This window comes from Engystomops pustulosus, chromosome 11 (genome assembly GCF_040894005.1).
Source record: "Engystomops pustulosus chromosome 11, aEngPut4.maternal, whole genome shotgun sequence".
In the NCBI taxonomy this organism is placed as follows: domain Eukaryota; kingdom Metazoa; phylum Chordata; class Amphibia; order Anura; family Leptodactylidae; genus Engystomops; species Engystomops pustulosus.
The window spans coordinates 39,053,218-39,072,010 of record NC_092421.1 but is presented as its reverse complement, the minus strand read 5'-3'; the positions used below and the strand labels follow the sequence as shown (position 1 = coordinate 39,072,010).

At 43.7% G+C, this 18,793-nt stretch overlaps 1 protein-coding gene across 11 annotated transcripts in view; it reads left to right on the top strand.

Moving 5' to 3' along the window:
- Nucleotides 1-3,871: 3,871 nt before the first annotated feature.
- The window catches only part of WAPL (WAPL cohesin release factor), a 41,847-nt gene continuing 26,925 nt past the window's right edge, over nt 3,872-18,793 (top strand). For 4 of the 11 annotated variants that reach the window (XM_072130487.1, XM_072130488.1, XM_072130486.1 and 1 more), the window contains exons 1-4: nt 4,346-4,364; nt 12,993-13,528; nt 17,202-18,266; nt 18,367-18,426. In XM_072130487.1, the coding sequence (XP_071986588.1) occupies nt 13,015-13,528; nt 17,202-18,266; nt 18,367-18,426 (1,639 nt within the window). In that variant the 5' untranslated portion in view covers nt 4,346-4,364; nt 12,993-13,014. The other 7 variants (XR_011850722.1, XR_011850721.1, XR_011850720.1 and 4 more) reach the window with 5 other exon arrangements.

Sequence of the window (18,793 nt, the reverse complement as noted above, 5' to 3'; positions counted from 1 at the left end):
TACAGTTATTATTATTCTAATACATTTATTTTCCTCTGGAATTAATAGGATTGTTGTATCTGTAGGTTTTCTATTTATATACAGTATATTTCATTCCAATACGCTGTTTTAATACTCACTCCGTTTTGGGGGTGTGGGCTATTTTCCTCCACCTTAGTTATGTGACTTCATGGGAGGTTCTGACCTTCACGTGACCCTGGGCGGGTTGTTTTAAATGGCATGTGTTGGATACAAAGTGTAGACCATGAATAAGGCCTAAACGCCGAAACGCGTAGGTCTGTTGTTGTTCTCTTGTGGAAACGTGCTCTGTTTTTAAGCATTATGTTTCAATAAAGAAGATTTTATCAAGCAATGCTTTCTCTATGTGCGGATAAGTGCCGATATAATCTATCCTCCATGTTGGTGTGATGCATTGTTTCCTTTGCTTGGATCTACGAGCACCTGCATGCAATTGAAGACTACAGTGGCTAGAAGGGTGAGCTGGACACGCACATAGTGCGGTGTTTTTTCGATTTAGTATTGTTCACTGCCCTGTTGCTAAGTCTAGTCAATAAACTTAAAGGGGTTGTCCTGTCACAGGTCACCTATCCACAGGATAAGGACTAACTTTCTGATCAGTAGTGGGACCCTGATGAATCAGTGGGGATATCTCCCTCATTGTACCCCAAATGGAACTACAAGTCGGTAATGCATGCTGCCGCTCTGTTAACACAGTCTATGGAGCTGGCGGAGATAGCTGCGTGCGGAATCTGGTTTTCTCCAGCAGCACCATAGAGATGCATAGAGCAGCAGGACACATGAGCAACCGGCTGCTCTATTAATTTAGGCACAACGGGATCCCCGATCTTATAATTTGTGGGTGTGCTACCACTGAAATCGACACAAACAGCAAGTTAGCCCCGTCCTGTGGTTAGATAACTTGTTGTGGCAGAACAACCCAGGGTTGGACTGTCCCACTGGTGGACTGGTGAAAAGATTAGTGGGCCCTAACACCAACCCATAGTAGGCGCCTGCCAGTGACTTCAATAGTACTTGATGTGGGCGCTCGAATTCTATGACTGCTGCTGACACTGTGTATGTGATGCGGCCGGGAGGCTTCCCAGCGCAAGTCGCACTCTCACCCTACAGTAGATGCCATGGATCCCATTCCCTCCAGCTGCAGCAGCAACATGACAAGGTAAATACATGATTTTTTATGCTTTTGACAATAATTCATGAGGGGATCTGTGTGTATCATGAGAGGGCCCTATGGAAAATTAATGGGGGGCAGTGTGTATAATAAAGGGGCCTTATGTAAAAGTTATAGGAGGGCAATGTGATTAATGAGGGGCCCCTATGTAAAATTCATGGGAGTGCAGTGTGTATATTTTGGGGACTATTATGCAAAATTCAGGGGGGACAGTGTACATAATCCATAAGGGGCTCACTGTATATAATTAATTAGGGGGCCCAATGTGTATAATTCATGAGGGGCCTCAGTGTTTATAATTCATGAGGGGCTTGGTGTGTATAATTCACGAAGTGCCCCAGTGTAAATAATTCATGAGGGGTTTGTTGTATATAATTCATTAGGGGGCTCAGTATATATAATTCATAATGTGCTTGTTGTGTATTATTCGTGAGGGGCCTCAGTATGTATAATTCATTAGGGGGCTTGGTGTGTATAATTCATTAGGGGCTCAGTATATATAATCATTAGGGGGCCCAATGTGTATAATTCATGAGGAGTCTCAGTGTATATAATTCATGAGGGCCTTGGTCTCTAAAATTCACTGGCGTCTCAGCATATATAGTTCATGGTGGGGTCAAATGTATATAATTCATCAGGGGGCTCTGGAGGGCAGTACTGAAAATTTTTGAGGGGACCTAGGAAAATGCAAAGAGGTAACACAGTTTACAAAATTTGGAGGTGGGGTCAATATTTTGAAACAAAACCATTCATATTTAGAGGGAATGTGTCAACAGTGTGTTTTGAGGTAAACCAGTGCTGTTGCAGCATGGAAAAAAATGATTGACTTCTCTACTTTCAAACTGTCCTGCATCTCTGATGTGTTTGGCACATGTGTTGTGTACTTTGAATATTAATACACGTTACTCCACTATGCAGAAAAAATAAACTTAGTAAGTGCAAAAGTAGGATACCAATCCTTGTTTCAATAAATCGTATAAACCTAGCAGTAGTTCAACAACAAATATTCTTTATGGAAGCATAACCGATTGGCACTTCACATCTGTTTTTTAACATTTCGATCTATGTTAGACCTTCTTCAGGGTAGATATGAAGATAAGAAAGTCAGCCCAATTGGGATAGAAAAGTGTCTTATGTATTGAGGCACACTGACCGCATAGGAACATTAACCAAGTTCATTTTAATGGTTATAAGGAAAGCGGATTAAATGCTAATTTACTTATCTTTGCTGACAAAATCCCTTTAATTCCTTAGCGACCAGGACCTTTTTCCTTTTTGCGTTTTCATTTTTCAGTCCCTCCTTAAAAAGTCCATAGCATTTGTATTTTTCAACATAGAGAGCTGTGTGAGGGCTTGTTTTCTGCGTAACAAATTACACTTCATAGTGATGGTATGTAACAGCATATTCCGTGTACCTGTATAATTTCCAAATGAAGTGAAATTGGTGAAAAAATGCATTTGCACAGTTTTTTTGTGGGCTTGGATTTTACAGCTTTCACTGTGACCCCTAAGTGACATGTCTCCATTATTCTTTGGGTTGTTGGGATACCAAATGTATATAGGTTTTATAATGTTTTCAATGCTACCATTTTAAGTATTGTGCAGCCTTTTGATCAAATGTTATAGATTTTTTTTATAGTTTTCAAAAAAAGAAAGTGGTATTTTTGACTTTGGGTGCTTGTTTCTGTTACAGGGTTAAAGGGAACCTGTCACCAGGGACCTCATTTTCACTAAAGACAGGTTGCAGAAGCCCATCAGAGCTGCAGTACACATATGTCTTTCTGACTTCTCTAATCCATTGCATTATAATATAATTGTGTCTTATAACTTACCTTGCACCCTTAAATAATCATCTGTGTAGTTCTAGGAGTTGGGCTTTGGTTTGGATGAATTTCAGAAAACAACATGTGACTTGTCTGTTCTACTCACTCCTCAGATCTTAGCCCCCACCTTTGTGCTCCTGTACAGCTCCACCTCCTGCTTCTTCTCAGAGGTCACAGCCTGGTCAGCCTGACATCAGTGGGGGAGGGACCAGCTGTAAAGGAGCACAAAGATGGAGACAGCCTGTAGCTCAGACAAGTCACATGTTGTTTTTTGAAATGCATCCGAACCAAAGCCCAACCCCTGTAACTACCCCGGGATTTTGTCAGAGTGCAAGAGAAAGTTATAACAAACAATTATATTGTAATGCAAATGCTTAGAAAAGGCAGAAAAGCAGATTTGCACTGCAGCTGTAATGGGCTCCTGTGACCTGTCTTAACAGAAAATGAGGACCCTGCTGACAGGTTCCCTTTAAACACAGTGAAAAAACGTTATATTTTAATAACTTTTTGTGATCATTTTGTGATTTTTTTTTGTTTATTTATTTTTATATCAGTTCTAGGGAATGGGGGTGATTTGAATTTTTATTTATTTTTTTTTAACTTTTTTTATTTATTTTTCTACCCTGGCGACGATATGATAGATATAAACACATCTCTTTCAAAAACACAAAATAGTAGTAAATAAAACATATGAAGAAAACAAAACATTATGGTATGAATGCATCGGTATACGCTGGACGTAAAACTACCAGTCCCATAATGCGCCGCAACTTCCGTATTTGTGATCAGCCTATTGGTTTCGTGTACAGTCCTGCGTCACTAGCTGGGGTCCGCCTTTGTCGACGCATGCGCAGTGGTTCTTGGTGCTTGACGGCTGAGTAAGGCGCTCACTGATTGGCGGGCGGGCGCTGTGTGAGCGTAGTGACGGAAGGGGGGCAAATGGCGGAGGGATGTTCCCGGGCCCTGTTTAAATAATAACAGCCGGATATTTCCCGTCGGTTTTGTCGTTGTTACTCCCGTCTGCCAGGGATCGGAGGGCGAGGAGAAGCCGCTGTGGTGATCGGCTGCCGGTGGAAGGGAGACTCCGAGCTGTGAGTGGAGCCCAGGGGATTAGAGAGTGTGAGTTTCTCCCTGGAGGGTGAGAGGTGGGGAGACCGCATGTGTGACGCCCCGGGAGCCGGGCCGCTCTGTCACCGGGCCCGAGCTCTGCGGCCTAGAGCCGGCGCCTGCCTGAGCCCGAGTTTGGGGGAAGTTTCCTGTGGCCGAGTGCGGCCTCCGGGAGCGGGGAGGAAACTTTCCTGCGGCCGGAGAATCAACTTGGGGCTCCGGGATAGACGGCAGGCGGCCCCCGGGTATGTGTGCGGCCGCGGCTGGGGACCACGAGCTGTGTGCGGTATTCATACAGCTCTGTGGTCTGTGTGTATTGTGACTTGTATGTAGAGGAGTGACATCCCGGTGTAAGCATATCCCCTGCCCGTGACATCACGGTGTACACATATCCCCTGCCCGTGACATCACGGTGTACACATATCCCCTGCCCGTGACATCACGGTGTACACATATCCCCTGCCCGTGACATCACGGTGTACACATATCCCCTGCCCGTGACATCACGGTGTACACATATCCCCTGCCCTTGACATCACGGTGTACACACATCCCCTGCCCGTGACATCACGGTGTACACACATCCCCTGCCCGTGACATCACGGTGTACACACATCCCCTGCCCGTGACATCACGGTGTACACATATCCCCTGCCCGTGACATCCCGGGGTACGCATATCCCCCTGCCCGTGACATCCCGGGGTACGCATATCCCCCTGCCCGTGACATCACGGTGTACACATATCCCCCTGCCCGTGACATCCCGGGGTACGCATATCCCCCTGCCCGTGACATCACGGTGTACACATATCCCCCTGCCCGTGACATCCCGGGGTACGCATATCCCCCTGCCCGTGACATCACGGTGTACGCATATCCCCTGCCCGTGACGCCCCGGTGTGCGCATATCCCCTGCCCGTGACGCCCCGGTGTGCGCATATCCCCTGCCCGTGACGCCCCGGTGTGCGCATATCCCCTGCCCGTGACGCCCCGGTGTGCGCATATCCCCTGCCCGTGACGCCCCGGTGTGCGCATATCCCCTGCCCGTGACGCCCCGGTGTGCGCATATCCCCTGCCCGTGACGCCCCGGTGTGCGCATATCCCCTGCCCGTGACGCCCCGGTGTGCGCATATCCCCTGCCCGTGACGCCCCGGTGTGCGCATATCCCCTGCCCGTGACGCCCCGGTGTGCGCATATCCCCTGCCCGTGACGCCCCGGTGTGCGCATATCCCCTGCCCGTGACGCCCCGGTGTGCGCATATCCCCTGCCCGTGACGCCCCGGTGTGCGCATATCCCCTGCCCGTGACGCCCCGGTGTGCGCATATCCCCTGCCCGTGACGCCCCGGTGTGCGCATATCCCCTGCCCGTGACGCCCCGGTGTGCGCATATCCCCTGCCCGTGACGCCCCGGTGTGCGCATATCCCCTGCCCGTGACGCCCCGGTGTGCGCATATCCCCTGCCCGTGACGCCCCGGTGTGCGCATATCCCCTGCCCGTGACGCCCCGGTGTGCGCATATCCCCTGCCCGTGACGCCCCGGTGTGCGCATATCCCCTGCCCGTGACGCCCCGGTGTGCGCATATCCCCTGCCCGTGACGCCCCGGTGTGCGCATATCCCCTGCCCGTGACGCCCCGGTGTGCGCATATCCCCTGCCCGTGACGCCCCGGTGTGCGCATATCCCCTGCTATAATTCCCTAGAACTGAAATCGGGATCTTCTTGGACTTGTCCAGTGTCACTACTCTTACAATACAATTGCATATCCTGCCTTGAGTGACCACACGTGAGATGTTGGTGGTCGTTGTTTTGTAACTTCTTCGGGTGACCCCTCTATCTACAAATGCAGTGTTATGTTACTTGTGAGGCCTCCATACGGGGTCCTGACTCCTGACAGCCTGAATTTGTGACTTTGTATCAATGATGGCTGTCCATGGTAGGACATGTATGACACTGACTAAGAGACAAGTACGTGAAGGAGTTGCCCCTTGTGTCTGCTTGGTGGACACTAAACTGTATGAGCCCTTCCAGTCTTCTGTCTGCACAATCTGTAGCCTATTTACCCTTTGCCCATGACCTTGTGTGACTGCAGAGGTCAGAGCAGCCTACATGAGGGGCAGTTCATAAAATGTATCATTCTGTATTTCGGAGTCCTATGCCATTCCGTTATAAGTCTGTCGTGACCTAGCGGTACACTGCCCAATAGAGCCATTACAGAACACAGAGCACAACCACGGATTTGCCAACACCGATGCCAAAGAGCCCTTAGAATAGGTACATGATAATTGTTAGGAGCCATGTGTAAGATGCCTGCATTCTTGGATCCAGCATGGCACGCTTTGCTTTGCCCTCTATGTAGTAGGACAGGGTTGGTCTTCCGTGTTCAGTTACTATTCTTCGATAGTGATGTATTGATGCCAATGGGTGTGGTACAAGGAGACATTAGAGGACTGCAGTCGGTCTTGGTACCAGATGGTGGCTTGAGCTCCTGGTATTATTTTTCAAGGAAACCAGGCATGGGGCCGATTGGAGGGTCACCTGCTCCATGCTTAATATGGAATGTTGATAAATATTTTGGAGTATAATGTCGTAAAGGAGTTTTCCCACGAACAGAAGTGATCAGTGAGGGTTTCTCATAGAGATTAATGGAGAAATACAGTCATGTGCGGCCATCTGCTCCATTACTCAGACTGAGCGATTAGGGGTCTGACGGAGGCACAGTGGACCCCTTGTTTTCGTTATGTTTTGGGGGTCTCATCAAGTTAGGCTTTATCCTGAGGAAAACTTCTTTAATGGTTGCCAGAATATACCGTTTGGCCATTTTACTCTTGGTCGTGGCTATTTGTGGTGTATTGGTGTTTTTCTGCTTTCTATAGGTTTGTGTTTGGCAGGAGCTTCTTATCTTGCCCCTCTCTTGTCGTTGTATCTGTATGTATTGATGTCTTGGGTGTACAGATAATGGCAGATATGCACTTACCACTGTTATAAGATATTTTCTAGGCTAAATTTACTAACAAGAATCCTCACACTATATTGTATACAGGCAGTCCCCGGGTTACATACAAGACGGGTCTGAAGGTTTCTTCTTTAGTTGAATTTGTATGTAAGTCGGAACTGTATATTTTATAATTGTAACCCCAACCAAATTTTTTTTGGTCTCTGTGACAACTGGATTTTAAAAATGTTGGGTTGTCATAAGAACAAGGATTAACAATAAATATTAACTACAGACTCTTAAAAGCTGTTTATTGTAGCCTAAGGCTAAAGTACAGTAAATTACTAACATCCAGAGGTCCGTTTGTAACTAAGGGTGGTCTGGAAGTTGGGTGTTCTTAAGTAGGGGACCGCCTGTAGTCTGCTTTTTAGATATCCTCTGCTGCCAACATGTGTATGCTGGACTCTTTTTGGCCCACGTACAGAATGTATCATTTCCATGCTCGCTTCTTACACTTCAGAAGCCGACTACTGTTGTTAAACAGAACATGGCTGAGACGAGCTTTGGAGCACTTCAATGCAGAGATTTCTGTAAGGAGAGTCCAGCCACAACCTTGAAATCTAAATCATATGTTTCTTAACTTTGGCATGGGATGTTCTAGTGTCTGCTACATACAATAGATTTATGGTTGATCCATTTGAGTTCTATGACTTTTTCCATGTAGATGTCAGGTTAGGTGACAAGAATAAGTGTTAATTTAAAGGAAACCTGCCACCACAGATCTACCTATAAAGGTAGATCTGGTGGTAGGTGCATCTATTGGACGTGAGGATAGCCCCGCGAAGCCTGCCGTCTGCGCGTGCGCGTAGCTCCTCATAACTTACTTGTTTGTCCATTAGTCTAGGGCAGTGATGGCGAACCTATGGCACGGGTGCCAGAGGTGGCACTCAGAGCCCTTTCTATGGGCACTCAGGCCATCACCCCAGGACAGAATTCACCAAACACTGAATCTTCCTGCAGTCCCAGACAAATTAAGAGGTGCTGCTCTCAGCGATATTCGACACTTCATTGGCTGTTTGGAACTGCAGGAAAAGTGAGAAGGTTTTGACAGAGCTGCATTATCTTTGGAGGTCCTACTGCTGGACCCACCATTTTTCCTCTACAGAAAGACCCTGGAGAGAAGCTACAATGATCATCTGAATGTGTCCTCCTTCTTTCAACTGGTGGCCTCTAGCAGCCGATACAATTTAACCGGTTTGCGACCGCCCGCCGTGTATTCACGGCGGCGGTCGCGCTGCATGGAGAGGGCTCACGGGCTGAGCCCTCTCCATAGCCGGTAAGTCTTTGCTGCATATTGCAGCAAAGGCTTACCGGTAACATCCGCGATCGGTGCTAGCACCGATCGCGGGTGTTTTTACAGCGTGGGCTGCCGGCAAAGCTGCCGGCAGCCTCAAACAAATAGCGATCCGTCTCCATGGTAGCCTCGGGTCTTCCGAAGACCCGAGGCTATTTCGTTTTGACCCCTTCATTACAATGTGCTGATAGCACATTGTAATGAATGAGGAAGAAAATCCCCGTATACTGCCATACTGTAGTATGGCAGTATATGATAGGATAGATCAGACAACCTAGGGTTAAAGTACCCTAGGGAGTCTGAAAAATAGTATAAATAAAAATAAAAAAAAGTTAAAAAAAAAAAATTATAATAAAAAAACCTAAAATTTCAAATCGCCCCCTTTCCCTAGAACTGACATAAATATAAATAAACAGTAAAAATCATAAACACATCAGGTATCGACGCGTCCGAAAATGCCCGATCTATCAAAATATGATAACGGTTTTTCAATGTGTTTAACCCCGTAACGGAAAATAGCGCCCAAAGTCGAAAATGGCACTTTTTTGCCATTTTGAAAAATCTAAAAAAATCTATAAAAAGTGATCAAAAGGTCGTACAGTCCTAAAAATGATATCATTGAAAATATTATCAAATTTCGCAAAAAATGACACCACACACAGCTCCGTACACCAGAGTATAAAAAAGTTATTAGCGCCAGAAGTTGGCAAAATCAAAAAAAATTTTTTTGTACAGGAGGTTTTAATTTTTGTAAATGTATGAAATCATTATAAAACCTATACAAATTTGGTATCCCCTTAATCTTACCGACCCAAAGAATAAAGTAGACATGTCATTTGGGGCGCTCAGTGAAAGACGTAATATCCAAGCCCACAAGAAAATGGCGCAAATGTGTTTTTTCACCATTTTCATTGCATTTGAAATTTTTTTCCTGCTTCCGAGTACATGGCATGTAATATTTAATACCATCATTATGAAGTGCAATTTGTTACGCAGAAAACAAGCTGTCACACAGCTCTTTACGTGTAAAAATAAAAAAGTTATAGATTTTTGAAGGTGGGGAGTGAAAAATGGACATAAAAAAACAGGAAAGGGCCCGGTCCTTAACCGGTTAAAGATGTGGAAGAACAGGTAGCAATAAGTTACAGATTAAAATTCCATGTTGGCACTTCACGGTAAATAAGTGGATTTCGGTTGTAGTTCGCCATCACTGGTCTAGGGGATGACCTCGCTTTTATGTCTGGGCACTGACAGATTAAACTTTTATAATGTCTATTTAATTATAATCTGTCAGTGCCCGGACATACAAGCACGGACATACAAGCACGGCCATCCCCCAGACAAAAGGACAAACAAGTTATTAAACCTGATGGTAGATGTTTTTTAAAGGTATTATTCTTTTTGATGTGATTACATACTCAGACGGTCCCTTATTTAACCCCTTACCGACATGTGACGTAATAGTACGTCACATGTCGGGTTCCGGTGCATGGAGAGGGCTCGCGGGCCGAGCCCTCTCCATAGCCGGTAAGTCAAAGGCTTACCGGTAACACCCGCGACCGGTGCCGGCACCGATCGCGGGTGTTTTACCGCGGTTCGCCGCCGGCACCTTTGCGCGGGTGCCGCCATCTTTCTGTGGATCGTCGCTCCCCGTGACGTTATCGGGGAGCAGCGATCCGTCGCCATGGTAGCTTCGGGTCTCACGAAGACCCGAAACTACTTCGGGTTAACCCATTCATTACAATGTGCTGTCAGCACTGTAGTATGGCAGTATATGATAGGATCGTACAGACACCCTAGGGTTAAAGTACCCTAGGGAGTCTGAAAAACAGTAAAAATAAAAAAAAAGTTAAAATAAAAAAATTATAATAAAAAAATTTAAAAATTCAAATCACCCCCCTTTCCCTAGAATTGATATAAATATAAATAAACAGTAAAAATCATAAACACATTAGGTATTGCCGCGTCCGAAAATGCCCGATCTATCAAAATATGATAACGTTTTTTCACTGCGTTTAACCCTTCAACTGAAAATCGTGGCCAAAGTTGAAAATGGCACTTTTTTGCCATTTAAGAAAAAATTTAAAATTCTATAAAAAGTGATCAAAAGGTCGTACAGTCCTAAAAATGATAACATTGTAAACGTCATCAAAATCCGCAAAAAACTACACCACCCAAAGCTCCGTACACCAAAGTATGAAAAAGTTATTGGCGCCAGAAGATGCCAAAATCCCCCAGGAGGTTTTAATTTTTTTTAAATGTATGAAAACATTATAAAACCTATACAAATTTGGTATCCCCGTAATCGTACCGACCCAAAGAATAAAGTAGACATGTCATTTGGGGCACAGTGAAATCCGTAAAATCCAAGCCCACAAGAATACGGAACAAATGCGTTTTTTTACCAATTTCACTGCATTTGGAATTTTTTTCCCGCTTCTCAGTACACGCCATGGAATATTAAATACCACCATTTTGAAGTGTAATTTGTTACGCAGAAAATAAGCCATCACACAGCTCTGTACATGGAAAAATAAAAAAAGTTACAGATTTTTGAATGTGGGGTGTGAAAAATGAAAACGCAATATCGAAAAAGGACCGCGGCGGGAAGGGGTTAAGAACACCCGACTTACAGAAGACTCAAAGTTACAAATGGACCTCTGGATTTTTGTAATTTACTGCACTTTAGTCCCAGGCTTTAACAAAGCTGTCTGTAAAGAATATTTATTGTTTATCCTGGTTCTTTCTACAACCCAACATTTTTGAAATCCATTTGTCAGAAATAACAATTATAAAATATACAGTTCCGTCTTACATACAGATTAAATTTGAGAACAGACCTACAGAACCCATCCTGTATTAACCCGGGCACTGCCTGTATTTGGAGATTCTCTTGAACCGTATAGCATATAGATCACTGGCCTTTCAGGAAGGCACAACAAACCCTATTTAATAAATGAGTACACTGCAGATCCCTGGATGCCAGGTCACCTAGGAATTCAGAAGTGAAATTTTCTTTAGTTCATTGCTTAACCACAGCTGCATCCCCTTGTTATCTGTTATCATAGGTTTACTTGATGTTTTCTGTAATGTGTGGAGGGTATGAAATAAGGTGACTTGCCAGTATACAGCTCACAATGCCCTTGGTTCAATAAATGCTTTTCACTTCATCAGCTGCCATTCTTGTCCATAAAATGGCCTGAGATGGAGGGTCTTGTGAAGTCCCTTCCAGGACCTTATCGTAGCGGTCGTTGGCAAGCTCGGGGACATGATATCCTGCGCTTCGGGTTGCTAATTATGCGCCTGCAACACCTCCCTCTCCCATGCTGAGAGTGGTGGACGACTGCACACAAGAGAATAAAATAAAATTGCTATGATTGTCAGAATATGTTAATACAAAGAATTTTATTTTGCCCTAACAATAAAGATGGGGCTTTCTTTTTAACATATTGGGAGTATATTCTCTATCAACATTGATTCTTATTCCCAACTGCTGAGACCCCCACAGTCATAGGAAGAGCTCGCTGTCTCTGGTATTATAGCAGGGAGTGATAACTGAGCGCTGTGCTCTGGAATTTCCAATTCTCCCATACTATTGAAGCAGTGAGGGGCATATCAGTTGTACCACGACCTGTCTGAAAGTTATTTTGTGAACGGGAAATAATTGTCAACTTGCCCTTTGAAGCTGAAAAATAAAGTTAGGCTTTTGGAAGGTGAGGAGTTGAGGACAAAAATGACCTTATCCTGAATGACACCTGTAATGTTAAGGTTGTGTTACCAGTAGTGGTATACTGGGAAGGCTACAGGCCTCATCTGGATTCTGCTACCCCCATAGTGGGGAATGCGGGTAGATTTATTTTGCCTACTCTTGATTGGTAGTAGTACATATGGTCAGTTATATATTGGTGAGATAATGTCATCTGCTGGGTGTTGTGTACAACTATTAGCATCTTAAATGGTTAATCTTTAAATAGCCTTATTATATTCTACAGCACTTTACAAATCATGGGGGACATAAACACACATTGCAGATCAGTTTTATACTTTATCACAAGTATTTCTTGAAGTCTGTGTGACGAGACACTGTCGCCTTTGTAAGGAATTGCCCATTTCCACCATTTCTTTGTAGATCTGTCAGTAGCAGGAAAAGTTTTGAGATGTGAAGTTTATACACTATACAGGAAAAGGCTGAAGTGTTCGGCTCCATGGAGCTACTGACCACATTGGTACCTAACAAGTGAAATTGCTTTTGTCTATGGCCAAATACATCGTTGTCCTAATATTGATTATGAGATGCTAAGAAATATATTTTTAGAACTTATAATGCTGAAGGCATTTTATAGACAAATGCATGAACTTTGTTATTAGTTTGTTATTTAAAGTAGTTTAAAAATAGACTAAAGAGTAAAATTATCTATTGGGCACATTTCCATCCTAATTATGTACAGAACAAATCATGATACTCTAGTTCATAACAGAGTGATCATTTCCATTGTTCTCCCGGGGTGTTGGGTATCGGGGTAAATATGACGTCATGGCTTGTAGTCAGACTTTTAATGTCTTATTTTATGTTTCTGCTTCTGTTACAGAGAATATGAAACAGGCTTCAATATGACATCCAGATTTGGGAAAACGTACAGCCGCAAGGGTGGAAATGGAAATTCTAAGTTTGATGAAGTTTTCTCCAATAAACGAACCACTCTTAGTACAAAATGGGGAGAGACCACATTTGTGGCCAAAGTAGGACAAAAGAGACAGAATCACAAACCGGACGTGGCAGACCTCCCGAAGCGAACCAAAGTCGATGATGATGATGACATGGCGGAGGATCCATTTGGATTTGATAGCGATGAAGAGTCAAAGCCGGTGTCCTCAAAAAATATATCTCAGCCTAAGAGCGTCACTCAGCAACCCCCAGAGCGTATGGCTGCCACAGGATCTGAAAATGTCACCCCGGTGTTCGATGCATTTAACAGAATGGATCACCCCATTGCTTCAGAATCCAACGTGTCATACAAGTGTCTTTCTTTTGACAGTGCGGTATATGGATTAAAAGAAAAAAATGCAAACAAGGTCACTGAAGACAACAAAAAACATCTGAGCTCTCCTAAGAAAACCATCACAGGTATTAATCTTGTGACCTCCTTAAACAGTTCATCACTACTGTTCTGCACGGAGGACGGGACTCCTTTTATCATGTATAACTATGATAATCGGAGTCCCGTCCTATACACTGTGATTGACTTGTGAAACGGGACATGGCAAAGTCAATATTTCATGGAACAACCACAGTTTGAAACTGCCCTTTTAGTCGTCCTTCCCTCAAAGCAAGCAGACAGCAGAAAGTTAAGGGTGTTGCGTGCGCCTTGCTGCTCCGTTCATTGTCCGTGGGGCAGTCAGAGAGAGCCATGTGCTGTGGTTGATTGTCTGGGCCATCCCCAAATGTTTGAATGGATGGGCGGGGCTTGCTTGTCCTTCCTCTCCAACTTTTAGTGAGAAGGGGATCTATGTGCTCTGGGGATCCCATAGCTGACAGTAACATGGGTCACTGCAGAGGGATGGAGGAAGAAAAATAGATCAAAGTTACCGTTACCTGCACTATTGATATTGTTAAGAAAGGTCTTTAACTTAGAGAAAAGGATGTGTAATGCAAAATGATCCTAAGCGCTTATTTGGTACTTCCAGGCTATTAATGAGAGGTGAACTACACTACATCGATAGCTCAGTCTAGCTAATTGTCTGTTATACTATAATGGACTTCTGTCATTAGAGCTTAGCGTTTTGAACATGTTTGTAATATACACTGATATACACTGTAATATATGACTAATGTTGCCTAGTTCTCAATATATTTGCTTGTCAATGTCCCCAGTGCCTTGTCAGCTACATTTTATAGTTGTCAACGACTTTGTCCTGCTTACAGCATTATATGCAGTTGGGCTTATGCTCATTTAGCTGAAACTTGGAATCAGAGGCAGTTCCTGTCCTATATACATAGTTTCAGCTAAATGAGCATGAGCCCACCTGTTTATATAACGTTTCCATTCCTTTCAAGCTTGACAAAGGTTCCCGAATAGGAACCGAAATGTTGCCTTTTTGCACTCTGTGTGAGTAAAGTATCCACATATTCTTCAAGAGAACTATTGGTGGTCTGCCATTCTTTGGTTTTAATTATTGATGGATTGATCTATCTCTTTCTATTTCTCTATCTAGATCTCTCTATCTTTCTAACGGGCTGCTATGCAGCATTGGCAAATGTATAGTAAAACTACTGGAGAAACTGGCAAGTCAGTATATTGAGAAATTACTACAAACATGTTCAAAATGCCATGTTCTGACAGAAGTCATTTTTGTTAGCGTAATAGAGCAGCGTAGAGTAGTGTAGGGGATTGAAGGCAATCCCAAACATGCTAAGCAGAAACAATTTGCTGCCGATTTTTCATCTGCTGTAGAAAAGTTATATGTCCCTTTAATATTGCTGTTGGAAAAAATCAACCTTTGCAGTGCATATGTTGAGCTCAGACTGCAGCAGTATCCTAATCAGAAACAAGCTAATTGTGTCTTGTTTCTGAAGCTTGCGGAATGGCTGTGGGATTACTGCTTCCGTTCCACTAACTTGTACATTTACGCTAGTGGTGCCATCTCTGTCTTTATGTCAAATACTGTAAGTGGATGTCTGCTATAGAACTCACCTAAGAAGTCTTAAAGAATACAGGTAGGCTGCAGATGCCCAATAAGATTTTTAATGAAAACCCAGTTTTAAAATATTTAACATCGGCAAGCAAAAGATTAACTGCTGAATTTTTCTGATAGTATGGTCTATGCCAGTGATGGCGAACCTTTTGGAGATAGGGTGCCCAAAGCACAACAAAAACCCACTTACATGTTGCAAAGTGCCAACTTGACAACGTAAGCAGTAACTTATTGATCCCTGCTGTATCACAGGTTTCAATCGTATTAGCATCATGAGTTCACTAATGCAATAGAAAGATCATAGAGAAATTTGGATTGTAGCTTCCCTCCATGGTCCCCTGAAGAGGAAGAATTGGAGTTCCCAGAGCAGGAGATCCAACAATAATCTATCTCTATCCACACCTTCTCATTCCTCCTGTAGCCCTGACAGCCAAGGATGTCGCTTTAAAATGGTGTTGAGCATGGCAAGTTGAGGGCTATGTTGGACCGCAGGACGTAGCCTTGCGTCCTGTCTGGCAAACCCTGTGTTGGGGTGAAGGCCTGAGTGCCCACAGAAAGAGCCCCGAGTGCCACCTCTGGCACCCGTGCCATAGGTTCGCCACCGCTGGTCTATGCTGTCATAGCACCAGGACAAGTTATTTTTACTAGCACAGCCCCATCATGTTTTCATATACATAAACTTTAAAATTTGTGCTATCACTCTACTCAGATGTCACACTACATTAAATCGTAATTCCGAATTGCCCTAGAGCAAGCCTTAGAGGAGTTTTCTGATGTAGAAACTAATCACAAATTCTTGAGCAGCGCAAAATGGCGAATACGCCACCTCCACGCACTGTGGGCGTGACTGTGTGTGGCGTCCGGTGGAGGGGTTGGGCAAGGGGGTTTCTTTAACTTGTTAAGCAAAAGTACACGCCGTCTTCCGGATACATCAAGACACCTAAGCCTCATGATGTATCTGGCCAGACATGGGTGGCGTGGCTGCTCTCATAATGGCACCATATTGGCACATGATTAATCTCCCATATGAGTAAGTTCCCCTGGTTTATCACAGATGATTTTGATGATAGATTTCCATTATATGTATTTTTTCGAGGTTTTACCTTTTTAATCAGCGGAACATGGGACTGGCATTGTATCACATGTTTAACGCTAGTAGTAAATTACATACATGGAACTCCCAGTAGAAGGAAAATGCCAGAGAAGGAACAAAATTAAGTGTGATAACCAACTGCATTCTAATGAGGAATTTGGTTCACCAAGGTAGTGTCCTCAGCACCCAAAGCACTGCGATTCTTCCCTGGACCACTTGTTGAGCACTGCTGGTCATCGACACGACTTTCTTACTAATGTGTCATGTGATCGAGCATCGGCAGCTTTTACTGAACAGTGCCGGATAATGGAATTCAATAATCGCCCCACTCTGTCTAATCACAAGACCCATTATTGCCATTGATGAGAACCGCAAGCGTAAGGACAGTTTGGAAGATGAGAAAAAATACATAATACTCTTTTCCTCTTCGTACAGGCATCCATTTTGCATGTACTGGTATTAAGACCTCTGCCTGTGCTTTGTCTGGGTTAAAGTTCTATAGTGAAATGAGGGCATATAAAGATGTCCCCACATTAAAGGGTGAAGGCACAGGTTCTCAATTAAGATTAGGATCTGCATATTTCCTTAGTAGAGGAAAGGGGAGGGGTAAACAAAAAGCTGGGGCATTTGAAATTCAATATATTACAAAGTAAACCAAAATAACGAAGTAAACGTGAGCCCTGGTGTGGTGGCGTTGAAGAGCAGATCTGGTGAAGTGTGAACAGGGCAGAGTTGGTGCATCATGTTTCATACATTGCTGTGAACCTATTATTATCCTCAACCTAACCTGTTCATAGCACAGCAGCTCGTAGGATCGCCTGTAACTAGCCTGACTAATGATGCCTCAGCATATAATTGGCGGTTAAGGTGCAATACGTCTGATGTTTTCCAGTTCAGACAGAGGTTTAATAATTTCCATGTAATTAAATAGGACAGAAATGTTAATCTTAACCCTGGGTGTATAAAGTCATGTGTATTGAAGTTTTTGTCTCTTCTATTTCTGCCTCATTAGGTAACGCACAGAGTTTTGTGGAAGATAAAAACAGTTGCAGTTCTCAAACAAGCAGCTTGGACAGCAAGAAAACATTTGATATGTTAAATTTTGGAGTTTCCACAAAATCTTGTAATAGTAGCAAAAAACCTGTGGAATCCTTCCTCTCGAGTTTCACCACTGACACGGATGACTGGGGTTTGGAACCTGTGAAGAAATCAGATTCTCCTTTACAGAAAGATCAGACTAGAGAGAAATTTGGACTGTTTGACTGGGAGGATCTGACTGAGGACAACTCGGGGAGTCCTGACCTTGAGCTCAGTTTAGGTGCAAGTAGTCCTAAGGTCGAAAGTCCTAAGGTTGAAGATGATTACATCCAGTTCAAGGAACAACCGATCAGCCCAGAGGAGCAGATGACTGAAGATGTTGGCCAAGGTTATGTAAAACTTAGTAATTGTAGGACATACTGTAGGTCTAGCAAAGCAAAATCTACACAGGGTTCATCAAACTTTGATAAACTTTTAGATGGTTCAGGCAAATCTAACAGTGCGACAGATAAGACAAATGCTGTGAATAAAAGCAGTGGTTTTAGGCCCGCTGGTCGGACTAGAGATTATACAGTCCTTCACCCGTCATGTTTGTCTGTATGTAATGTTACCATACAGGATAGCATGGAGCGCAGTATGGATGAGTTTACTACAAGCCCTTCTACTGATTTAGGGGAGGCAGGACGTTTACGGAAAAAAGCTGATCTTGCAACAACAAAAACTACCACCAGGTTTCGCCCAGGTAACTCTAAATCTAAGAAGGATGCCAAACTGGAGTTTTTTGGCTTTGATGAACAAGAGGAAGGTGCTGGTGATGACTACAGCGGCTCTAAACCATTTGGGCAGTCGAGCTATAGAATAAAGTATTTTGGATTTGACGACTTGAGTGAAAGTGATGATGAGGATGAAGATGAATGGCAGCAAAAAGAAAGAAAATCCAAAAAGAAAGCCAAGAATACAGCAATGATGGAAGAGTCCATTTTACCGAGCTTAGGAGGCAGCATCAATATGCAAAGTATGCAGTCTGCCAATAATATTGGTAAGTAATATTGGAAAGATTTATTTAAACATTTGAATTATTGTTGGATACACTTTATTGTAGAATTTAATAAGCAAAAACTGCTCATTTTACACCACAGAGAAGCCACTCACCACTCAACCCATGAGCAGTAGTAGTCCTCTACCGAGCAAAAGCAAAGGTAAGTCATAGATGTGTAGCTGCTCACATAGGGAAATAGGTGGTGGGCTCCAGCTGTCCTTCATGTCTTCTGAAGTTTTCTCTGATCCTTCTCTCATATCCTTCAAGGGTAATTGGGTCACTTAAAGAGTGTAATCATTGAGTTAAAATCAGAGCATGGTTGATAATTTTGGGGGTAACCAAAAATTATTGTATTGTCTCTTTAAAGGATTGTGCTATTTTAAGAAAATTGGGATAGGATAAAACCTTTTACATGTCTGCCAACCAACCAGTGACCCATGTCTCTATGGCACATAACCACTAAGGTCATGATACAGCTGTCCTGTGATTAAAGGAAACCTACCACCACGGATCTCCCTAGGTAGTTG